Raw genomic sequence first — 12259 nt, forward strand, 5'->3', positions numbered from 1 at the left:
ACCAGTTGTCGTAATTTTCATGCAAAATATAAGATGTTTTAAGAATTCGTACGTACGAATTTTAGAGATCAAAAATTACAAGTATTTGATTTTTTTGAGAGAGATCATTGAGAAAAAGTTAATTTATATTTCATCGGAAGGTCAGTGATCGTTAAATCTTAAATAGATTCTTCAAGAAATAAATTCATTGAAAATAGTAATTTTTAAATATTGTGGTTACAAATGGTCATTGTAAATAACTAAAATATTTTAGTTACCAATTATTATCATCGACATCGGAATTCTTGTTGTTACCAATAACCATTATTGATGGAAAATATTGTTTTTGGTTACGGGTAATCATTATTGGTGACGAAAATTGTTTTTGGTTAACGATCCATTGGTGACGAGAGTTTTTGAAATTACGGATAACTAGACTGCGGATGTTTATGCACGATAGATATGCATAAAGCATATGACATTTATGCACGAAAAATATGCAAATATGCACGATATTAAGTATACATATACTATGTTAAGTGTTAAGTGTAATATTAAGTATCAACAAACATTTTACAGGTGTTCTGATGTATTATATTTAGAATTACAATAAATTATAGCATTTTTTCTAAATTGGATGGCTTTAGTTGATGGCGTTTGTTGGTAGAAATTAATTTGTACGCCGGAAATGACCGCTCCACATCACATGACGTTATCGGTGCATATTTAAATTTACTCAAGCAGTGTTGTGGCACATGCATCGGTTCTTTTACAAATTCACCGCTAAAAATACATGAAATTTTTCTTAATTCCATAAATCCTGTATTTTTTTGTAATACAGCATTTATTTTCTTCTTAATTTTCTCTACGCAATCACCAGGGATGTTTTCTAATTCTACTATACATTGTATATATATTCCTGTTGAATGATGTAATGGTAATCCTATGGTTTCTAATTTCTGAATAGTAGCGGGTAAGGTGTTTAAATGAGTTTTTATAAACATTAGATTTTGCAGGAGTTCGTTTTGTTGAAGCACTTCTTGTACGGTATTAATGGCAGTAGCATCTTTTTCTTTAAAACTAAAAACTACCTATTAACATGAAAAATAAAATAGATATAGCTTTATTCAATTCTATTTAAGTTCATTTTTTTATTTTTGGTTACTAACCTTCTTAATATTCTCAAACTGTTCAGCATAGAATACTGCTGTCTCAATCCACGTACCCCATCTGGTCAAAATTGGTTCTGGTGGCAGAGGAGTATTTTTCAATGTTTTGCGATACGCTTCTATGCGAAGTGGTTTTTTAAAAGATCTTTATCACAGATATCACTTTGTTGACTAATGGAAAATGAAGTCGGACTTCCTCAGTAATTGTGTGCAACCCATACACTAAACATGCGATATGTATCATATTTTCATCAAATAATTTTAATTTCTTCCCGGCTTTTACCATGTATGGTGTTGCACCCGTCATAAGCAACAAACCTTTCTCCTCGTTACCATTCGGTAATAAAATTCTTAGACCTGAATTCACAAATCTGGCTATTGCTGCATGGTTAGTTTTCTCCAATTCCTTACAGCATAACAAATGCGGCTTGGTTACCTCATTTTCACATAGTTTTCCGATTATCAGATTTGCAACATATTGGCCTACGGTATTAGTGGTTTCATCCACAGAAATCCATATATAGTGGTCTGATATACCCTCCCTGATATTCTTAATTGCAGAATTGTAGCAATCGTCTACATAATTTTTGCGCACCCTCGTTTCCTCCGGAATGGTGTGCTTCTTGTAATGCTTCTTTTGTGCTTAGAAGTATTTACATGTTGAACTAATTGTGATTTTCGATTGCACTTGACACTTTTATTGCACGTTTGACAATCAATACTTCTTTCATTATTTTCATCAATGATGAAATTGGAATCGTCTTCAATCCAACTTTTCATTAACGAAATTCTGCTTTTCCGAACGTTCGGCATCTTAGAAACGTTGAAACGTACTCTCACAAAATTCACCTCGTCGCTTCAATAATAACACTGAACTGTTCGAACTCAGACCTATAACACTGTATAACAAATTTTAACTTTTTTTCGGACTTGTAACATTCTTATAGATTTTTATGCGCTGAATACGAATCTACAATCCGTTAGTCGCCATCACCCTCAGTTTTCGAAAAAATTAATTTTGAAGATAAACGCAATTTCTAAACTTTGAGCAATTATTGTGTTTAAACGGTAATAGTTATACAGCTGATTTCAGTGCCAGATTATTCTATGAACATTCCCAAAGAAAATAATATACATTATTACTGGGTTATAAACATTTAAATATATTTAAACAAAGATCATAGGCAAAAGGACACTCGAAATGCACCAAGTTTGGCAGATATTTTTCAATTTATTTAAAGAACTAAGGGTTTAGGAGAAAATCTGACCCCACCACGCGATGTAGCAGACATTTTTCCTTCAGAAAGCATCGACAGAAGTTGTAAGTCCCGTTTTGTTTTCAATACAGAAACAAAATAGTTTGGTAAAACGTACGGCGTCGTCAGCGGTACTCAACTGGGCGGCGCGGTTGGCCCGCGTGTCCACTGCACTGCCACTCAGCGTCAGAGTATCACGCGCGGCTATCATCGTGATCCATATTGTATTTATTGTTTATAAGATATTTAATATACAATTATTAACTATTAATCATGCGCGTTAAGCGATTCTCTCTCTTGATGTTAAGCGGCAATGCAGTGGACATGTGGGCCTACCGCGCCGCGCAGTTGAGTACCGCTGACGGCGCCGTACGTTTTACCAAACTCTTTTGTTTCTGTATTGAAAACAAAACGGGACTTACAACTTCTGTCGATGCTTTCCGAAGGAAAACTGTTTGCTGCATTGCGTGGTGGGGTTTGGTGATTCTGTTATGTTCTTAACACAATATATCTATGTATTACTACGATGTGCTTCTACTTCTGTTTGTAAAGTCCATCTTCGAATGTCCATGTCGTGTACTATTATTTGAGATTGTCTTGCATTCATGAATTTTTGGAGAGTACATATATTCCACAATCTATGCATTATTTTCTTTTCAAATCATTCCAAGTAGCAAAAAAGGACAAGGTGACCAAGAAGGAGTAGAGACGAAATATGTAATAGAATTTTGCATAAAGAAATAGTATAAGTACGTGAACACATAATGAAAACAAAAAGACTGAAGATAATTTACCATATATTTTGTTTAATAAAAATTTTTAAAAATGAAATTTTTTATAAAGACAGGGAAATTCTCCACTTACAAGGGGACATTGCGACGCGTAAACGTCTGATTTTTATGAAACTCGGTAGGATTGTAGAGTAGCCGCAAATATTCGACATGCATTTTTTTAATGGCTCTAATTCATGTTAAGGGAGTCAAAACCACGCCCAAAGTTTGGGGTAGGAAACATATTTCGTTTAATATATCGAAAGCTATTGCGTGTAGAAAAATGGTGTAAATGGGGCGATTGCGTAACTTCTGGAAAAAAGAAGAAATGTTTTCATTACAAAACAGTTCTAATCCGTGAATAGATATACGAAAATTAGAATTATTTAAAATAAAAATTGAAAAAAAAAAGAAAAAGAAAAATCTGTCGAAAAATCGAATCCATGAACCTGCAGATTATGAGTCAGTACCTACTTGAATTCAACTATGAATTTTTCTTGAAAATTTATTCGATTAAATCATGTTTCTTGGAGAAACTTTAATTGTTTGCATTAGTAAATAATAACTATTAATGGAAAATGATTTATGAACCATCTTTACTTGCTATATTTTCATCTACGCATAGGTCACTGACACTGAACCGCTTCTATTGTTTTTGACAGGTGCGAGACGTTGCTAATATTCATCAGCAATGTTATTATTTATACGTTTCGTAAATAATAAACAACATGTATCATGATATAATAACGAACACATTATAAGAATATGTCTTTTTTTTAAGGCCACCTGTTTCTGAGCCCAATTTCGCGCAAAATGTAGTGTAAGTAGGAATGCTATTATTTCATTTATAATATAAAAATTCAAAATTCTATTTTATCCCTATTTTGTGCTTTGGTTCATAGTATTCGCATATAAATTTGTGAAACGATCGATCTATATTTAATCAGTGAAAACAACGAAAATATATAACTATTTAATATATTCTTTAAACAAATTGATATTTGCAAAGACTGTTTACATAGGTGGATTCATCGTTTAAAAATGCGCAATCGTCTTGTTTATATCATTTTGCTACACGGAATAGTTTTCGAGATATTAAGCGAAATATGTTTCCCACCCCCAAGTTTAGAGGTGGTTTTAACCCCCTTAATATGAATTAGAGTGGATAAAAAAAACACGTGTTGAATATTTTCGACTATTCTACAATCTTACCAAGTTTCATAAAAATCAGAGGTTTATACCTCGCGATATTCCTTTCTTAGTATGCCTTGCAACGACTTGCGGATAGGTTTATTCTATGGAAAAGATTATAAAATATATACAGTATACATCTATTCACCCGTGTACATAGTTCCAGGTTCGTATACTCGTGTATTTTGGGATCCATGTATCCGTGTATTTCAATACATGTATACATGTATCTTGAATATACGTACAGAATCGGGATCTCTACTTCAAAGTTAACATGTTTGTATGGTAAACTACGAGTCGGAGGATTTTATGCATTTGCAGATACATTAAGGGGGAGTAATAGAAGAAAAAAGTTTTAATACATTTTATTATATCCTTTACGACTTAATTTTTATAAAACTTTAAATATCGAAAATACCAGCGGAAAAGAATGTAGGTAACACACATAGGTGTAGTGTAAATCAAAAGACTATCGACTGTCAAGTGTTCAAGATTGATCTTGTGATCGACAGAGCAGTAACCATTTGCAATAAGAATCCCATTGAAAGGTTTATGTCTATGAAGGTCTTAACATATGTTAAGGGCCTTCCGAATCAAATACAGTCTTCTCAAGTAACCGAATTTTCTAGCAGACTTTTTCTATGTGTTTGTCTTGCCGATAAGCGCATGCTACTTTTCATTTCAGAACATAATGCTAATTTTAAGACATTATTACTGTAAAACGAAAGCAAATTGGACGTTACATTATATTATATTGTATGATCCAATTGGGATATTATCATTCCTTAAGGGATCAGTACGGGTTTATCGTGCATATTTTCAAGAATTTTTTTTTCGAACTAACATTTAGTTTTACATTTCCATCTTTTTACACTTAAAAATTTATAAAAAATTTTTTGTTTCATGTTTTTATTGATTTATTTTGGTGATCTGGTCGTTTGAAGTGAGACCTGCTTCTTTCTTGCCGACATGATATCAGGACTTAGGAACATCCGAATGTAAAAAATCGAGTAGTTTATTAAACAGTAGAGTTGTCGCTATGATTGGAAATAAAATTTTTCACTTCCTATGTAAAATAACAAAATGACGGACATTTGAATTTTTCGAACCTGTTTTTATAACTTGAATTGTTTAAAAATGTGGTTAAATATAATTGAATATTTATAATGCTACTTCGGACTGAAACTATGCGTATTCAGAATAATCCCTGAAAATTTCAGCCCAATCGGTATGTAACTTTTTTGTAAATCGTGTCGGCGTGGTCGAAAAACGTGTTTTCAGAAAATCGCGTTTAAAGTTTTTTCCTCTGAAAATATACATAAAATCGTAAAGAAAGCGTCTTACCATCAATCAGCGATAGCTACTCCATATACTATTCCTTCAGCTTCTTCGTACGTATCATTTTCTTGCAATCTCTCGTTTATAATTGTTGTTGTGCGCTCTTTAAAAGCTTCAGAACTGCAACGATCGGCTCTAGCAATACGTGCATCGTCTTGTCGCTGCGCGAGATTTGCTGCTGCCTTGCCAATTATAACGCCCATGACTTCCATAATTTTTAATAATGGCTTAAAGCCTTCATTGAAAGTACATGCAGAACAATATGCTGCAATTTCAACGATTTTTTCCCCCGCAAATATATGCTTTGGAGCTAATTTCCAAATACAGTGGTTGAAACGTTCGTTGTTGTTTTAAGTGCTTGCTTCTAAATATCTTTGCAGCAAGTTGTCTAAGGTAAGGTCTTCATAAACAAAGTCGTGGGGCCTGGATCTTGCACACTCTTAGAATCAGAAAGCCTCTTCTCGACCGCTTTGACTTAAATAACGATACCTACCGTATTTCTACATGTATGAAGTGTACAAAACCGATGTTTTTAGAAAATCGAATTTTTGAAAAAAATAAACCCTTATTGATCTCTTACAATATCGAAACATATACATGTTACACTCTGTACATTAAGATCTATAAAAATATTCGTTAGGAAAATTTCTTTCTGTGTCTATTGGTTATCAAGATATCGCTGTAACGGTCAAATAATATTGAATAGTTTCAATTCTTTTTGATGAAACAATAACATCAAGAAAATCACAAGAAATAACATCATATTTATTTAAATATATCAAAACCATTGCTGATAATAATTGCTGATAAATTTTAATGAAAAAATAACAGTTTACCCGCAACCACGGTTGTGGCCGGACGTGTTAATAAACACTGTGCATACCGCGAACACGAGTGCCAGTTGTAATTCTCAAAACCTACTACGCAGTTTTACAGCTTCTTTTTGATCAAACCGCGAAATTATTGCTAACTATTATCATATTACAGTACCAAAGTGTAGTTCGGTATAAGTCTCATCACTGAAATAGTCTTATGCAAGCTAATGTGCTTGCTTTCTAAAAAAAAAAAGATACGATAATAATTGAAGTTAGAGAAGGAATCCTGTTGTAAAGAACATTTTTCGTGATTTGAACGTTGCCGCGAAAAATATGGTTGTGGTATGAGGAAGAATGCAGAGCGAGAGGGAAAATACTTTCAGTTCTGTTGTATATATTCTATAAGGCCGCGAACTCCCTACTCCAGTGGAAGTATGAAATCGTGATAGTTACCGCTACGGCCGCGAGATGGTCACCACGCGAATCGCGATCCCGCGATATCATTTGCGGGCCGCGTAGCTGATAAACAGTCGCGGCGGTCGGAGAACGCAGAGCGTCTTGACTCTCCGTAGTGTGCAGATCGCGAGAAGTGAAAAGATTTGAAAGGGACTCTCTTGTAACCGGCTATTTTTGTGAATTTTTGATATGTGAATAATGAAATAAACTTTGATTGCTTGCTAAAAATCCAGATGTTCTTTACTGATATAGCTTTATCCGTTGTTGTATACAATGTTACTACCGTTAGCAACAACATAATCAGTCATTGTTTCACAAACTACTTCTACTCCATCAGGTGCTTCTTTACCTTGTCCAGCATCATGATAATTCCACGACAAATTGATTACTTTAAGATATATCTCATCCATTTTGCACGCCAACAAAAAAGACATAATTTCATTCCGATACTGAGTTTCCACCGTAACATCTAGATATATGAGGCATTGTATAATTTTGAAGGAAGCTCGTTTCTGATTGAGTCACTCTGATGTTAGCGCTATGTTACGAATAAAGCTCTTGTTAAATTTCAAAGATGTGTTGTTATTATTCCATAACTCGGAATCCAATAGGCTTACACTTTCACATTCAAAAACGATGCGTTGTGTTCGAATTTTCATCACAGATAACAGCGTTATATTTTTGGAAAGATCATATTTATAAAAATGTTTACGACCTCGATGTTGAATTAAGATAAAATTTGGATGCAGTAGTTTAAATTTTTAAGTCCTAGGTTTCTATCTTTAACAAAAGATTAAGTTTTTGTACGAAAGGGCTAAGTTTATAAAAATTGATTATATAAACAATAAATTTAATTAAGAAGTAAATATACGTTATCTTGTCAAAATAGTGCAATAAATTTTAGAATTTATAAATATATTCAGTAAAAATATAAATAATGATTTATATATATATGTATATATATTTATAAATTTTATTTTTATTTTATTATTAGTAATTTTAATATTAATTAGTGTAGCATTTTTGACATTATTTGAGCGAAAATTTTTAGGTTATATTCAAATTCGTAAAAGTCCAAATAAAATTGGATTTTTAGGAGTAATAGAATCTCTTAAAGATGTAATTAAATTAATAAATAAGGAATTTTTTTGTTGATGAATTTAATTACTTTTTGTATTTGTTTAGAACTGTATTAATTTTTTTTATTATCAATAATATTATGAGGAGTTTATACCTTTTTTTTTTAATACGTTTGTAATAAATTATAGAATTATATATTTATTAATAATTTTAATATTAGGAGTTTTATTCAATTATAATTGGAGGTTAATCACCTAATTCTATTTATTGAATATTAGGATGTTTGCGTTCTGTTGTTCAATCAGTTGCATTTGAGGTTAGATTATTTTTTATTTTATTTATCCGTTGTTGTGTATAATGTTACAAAGCAGAACAACATCGTGTTTTTATTACATTAATAATTTCTTCTTTTGCTACGTTGTGTCGCTACCGTTAGCAACAACATAATCAGTCATTCTTTCACAAACTGCTCCTACTGCATCAGGTGCTTCTTTACCGTGTTCAGCATCATGGTAATTTCACGAAAAATTGATTATTTTAGGATATATCTCATCCATTTTGCACGTAAACACAAAAAACATAATTTCATTCCGATATTGAGTCACCAGTCCGTCGCTTAGAAAATGGATATTTTCAATGGTAGATGGTAGCTAAGCTAATTTGGTTTTAAGTGAGTCTATATTGCAGGTACAATGTGCGATATATTTTGTGAAATCATACAATATGTCTTCACCCATAAGCCTTTATAGAAGTCCATTCTGTACATAGTAAACTTGTTTTGCAACATACTTGACACTTTCTCATCAAACTTTTATCGTTATATTGGTTGCAATACGAATACAGTAACATATTCTGGTAACATGAAAAATTTTATATTTATGCATTGTATAAGGTATTTAGTAATAACTAAACATTATTGTGAAGAATACACAAGCAAATGTCGCGATCAGCAACTTTCAATGCAATAATCCAAAAAGGATGAAATTGACAACATGTAGAACAGCTAATGATGGTGGAATTCAAAAAGGCTCTGTACAAATTTTTTAGTGTTTCCAAAAGATAACGTCTCTGCTTTTTTATTTTATTTTTAGTTATATATTCTCATTTTGTTGCACACATTCTGTTATTTTTGTCATCTTTTAAGAAAGATTGTATAGTTTTTTTTGAAAGTAGCGGATCTCTTCTCAAAATCTTTTACTTTTTTTGAACACTACAATTTCTTGTAAGTTATTACATTGTTTCTAATTTTCCCTAACCTACTTATCTTAACTTTATCCGCTGAAAATAACTTTTGGCCATTGTTTTCTCTTGATTGTTGTTTAAATTTGCGCAACTATCTATAATCTGCTTCTCTATTACTTGGCCAAACAGTGCTTTTGCTACTACTTTTTTTCGTGTTTCTGGAGTGGCAGGCTAAATTTATAAGTTTAGTTTTTGCTAATACTGTTTGTGTTCTTTTGCTGTTTGTCACTGCTTGTAATACCTTTGCTTTTTTTGAAGCAAGACATTCTTTTCTTATATTTATTCAATTTCTTAATCAACTTCTTAATCTATTTTCTTTATGTCTAGATTACTTGCTTATACATCATTGTATTATGATATGTATATACATACACATATGCATATATGTATACATATCACGACATACGCATACGCAACACACGGACATGTACGCGCACGACGGACGCACATCCGCGAGATCGACTATCGACAACGATTCCAAGGAGAGAGCGGATAATACAATAATTATGTTTTAGAATTTTGGAAGTCAAAGGCCAGTATATGCCAGACTAGTAAAACCCATAATGACAAAACATTGTAACGACTCATTCTGACCGATATAATGGTTGAAAATATGGGAAAATCGAAAAATTTCTGTTCGAAACATAACATGTTCTTCTAAAATAAGATCAAGTCATTCCGTTTTATCTAACTAGTAGGATAAAACGAGGTGTTGATTCAAATCAATATAAATCAATATAAAAAAGCTCCATTCTTATTTTTCAATAATTTATGCACAAATTATATATACGAATACGAATAATACGTATACGAAGTAGTGAAATTCATTGCTACAAAAAAGTAAACCCTATTTATAGGAAGTGAAAATGCCATTATATAAAATCGGTATTATAACATTCTGCAAATTATTGTTGACAAGATGTAAGGTGATTCGTGTACATATTACTTCCCTACCAGAGTTGCACAACTCAGGGAATGTCATTTACAAATTATTACCATAAAGCAGTCTAATATAACGTACCTATTTTTTGCGTAAACGTTCTTTTTGAGTTGTGTCATTTTTGTAGCGAAGATGCGATATGTAATCGAATATTTCTCAAAGAACTTGAAGATTTGCAGAGAAATTACTAGTCGTGTTCCAATTCCTCTTATTGAGCAGAACAAATAAAAAGACAAGCCAATATGAATCAAAATGCCTTGGCACGATCAATTATTGACGAGGGAATACAGCTAATTGAGAAGGGACATCCTCTTTTGATATTAGCGCAGCTCTGTCTCCTCTGTTGCAAATAAATGGAATCGGGATCTCTCTAAATTCCACATCGATACGAACGAAAAATATTGTACGTTTGATGAGTTTTCTGTCTATGCGAGATTAACAAAAATTGAATCGCTAATCTCGTTCTGAAAGGAATGTCATATCCATGTAGCCGCTATACGTAATTTGTAGCTATTTGAAGGGATTGGTTTGTTTATTAATACGTAAATATGTGGGTAATTCAAATAGTAAAGAGGTAAACGGTTATTGTTTTAACACTGTTACATATTTGGGTGATTTTCAAAAAATTGGAATTTTTATGTCCTGTTGGATGACCAACTTAGGTATCTATTGGTTGCAACTGAATCACTTAAAGGTAACTGCGATGGGGTCGTTCTTTACAAAACAACTGCGTCATTCCTGCTTTTCACTGTCGATCTCAGAATTCAGACTCCTAGAGAAAGCTGACTTAGTCACCCTGTAACTAAGAGCTAGGCTCAGCCTTTTCTCCACCGTAACATCTAGATATATAAGGCATTGTATAATTTTGAAGGAAGCTCCTTTCTGATTCAGTCACTCTAACGTTAGCGCTACGTTACGAATAAACCTCTTGTTAAATTTCAGGATGTTCGCGTTCTGTTGCTCAGTCAGTTTCATTTGAGGTTAGATTATTTTTTATTTTATTTATTATTATTATTTTAAATGAAAGTTACTCTTTTTATGATCTTATTATATTTAATTGGTATTATCCAGTTATATTTTTATTCCCAATTTATTTATGTATAGTAAGAATATTAATTGAATTAAATCGAACTTCATTTGATTTAGTGGAAGGTGAATTTGAATTAGTATCCGGATTTAATACAGAATATTTTAGACGATGTTTTGCATTAATTTTTATACCAGAATATTTAAGAATTATTTTTATATCTTTTTTATAGTTATATTTTTATCTATTAATATTAATTCATTAATTTTTATTTTATTGTGATTAATTCATATTTTTATTATTATTTTAATTCGAGGAAATTTGTGTTGAAAAAAATTTGTATCAATTATATTAATTTATGTTTATTTTATTTTTATTTTTAAAATATTATTTATTATGATTATTTAAAATAAGGGTGTTGTAGTGGATGGGAATAAATAAACTAATAAAATTTTTAATTTTATCTTATATTTTCAAAATATAAACTTATTCAAGCTTTAAATTAATTTTCATGAATAAATTTATCTCATAATATATTTAAATCTGAATATAATAGTAAATATCTAAAATATATAACAGTAAATATTTTTCTTAATTGAGTAAATGGATATTCAATTTCTTTACCCCCTAGTCATGTTAAAATAATAAATGAATTAAATGGTATTCAAAATATTATTTGATTAATAGGATATATTTTTCTTGATGATATTTTAAAATTTATTAGTAATGATAAAATTATTAGAATTATAATTGATATAAATAATTTAATTACTCCTCCTAGTTTATTAGGAATTGTTCGTAAAATTGAATAAGTAAATAAAAAATATCATTTTGGTTTAATATGTTCGGGAGTTGATATAGGATTTGCTAAAATAAAACGATCTGGCTCCCCAAGATAATAAGGGAATTGAGTGATAATTATTATATGTATAAATATAATAATTAAAAATTCTATAATACCTTTGTATGTAAAATAAGGATGAAATGGAATTTTTG

At 31.2% G+C, this 12259-nt stretch overlaps 1 protein-coding gene across 1 annotated transcript; it reads left to right on the top strand.

Moving 5' to 3' along the window:
* The first annotated feature begins 7451 nt into the window (after nucleotides 1-7451).
* Nucleotides 7452-11593, top strand: LOC143179658 (NADH-ubiquinone oxidoreductase chain 1-like). The gene is given in 5 exon segments (XM_076378971.1): nucleotides 7452-7456; nucleotides 7898-8119; nucleotides 8121-8200; nucleotides 11179-11490; nucleotides 11493-11593. Coding segments are annotated over 5 exon segments (720 nt in total).
* The last annotated feature ends 666 nt before the right edge of the window (nucleotides 11594-12259 follow it).

Source organism: Calliopsis andreniformis, chromosome 5 (genome assembly GCF_051401765.1).
Source record: "Calliopsis andreniformis isolate RMS-2024a chromosome 5, iyCalAndr_principal, whole genome shotgun sequence".
NCBI classification, from domain to species: Eukaryota; Metazoa; Arthropoda; class Insecta; order Hymenoptera; family Andrenidae; genus Calliopsis; species Calliopsis andreniformis.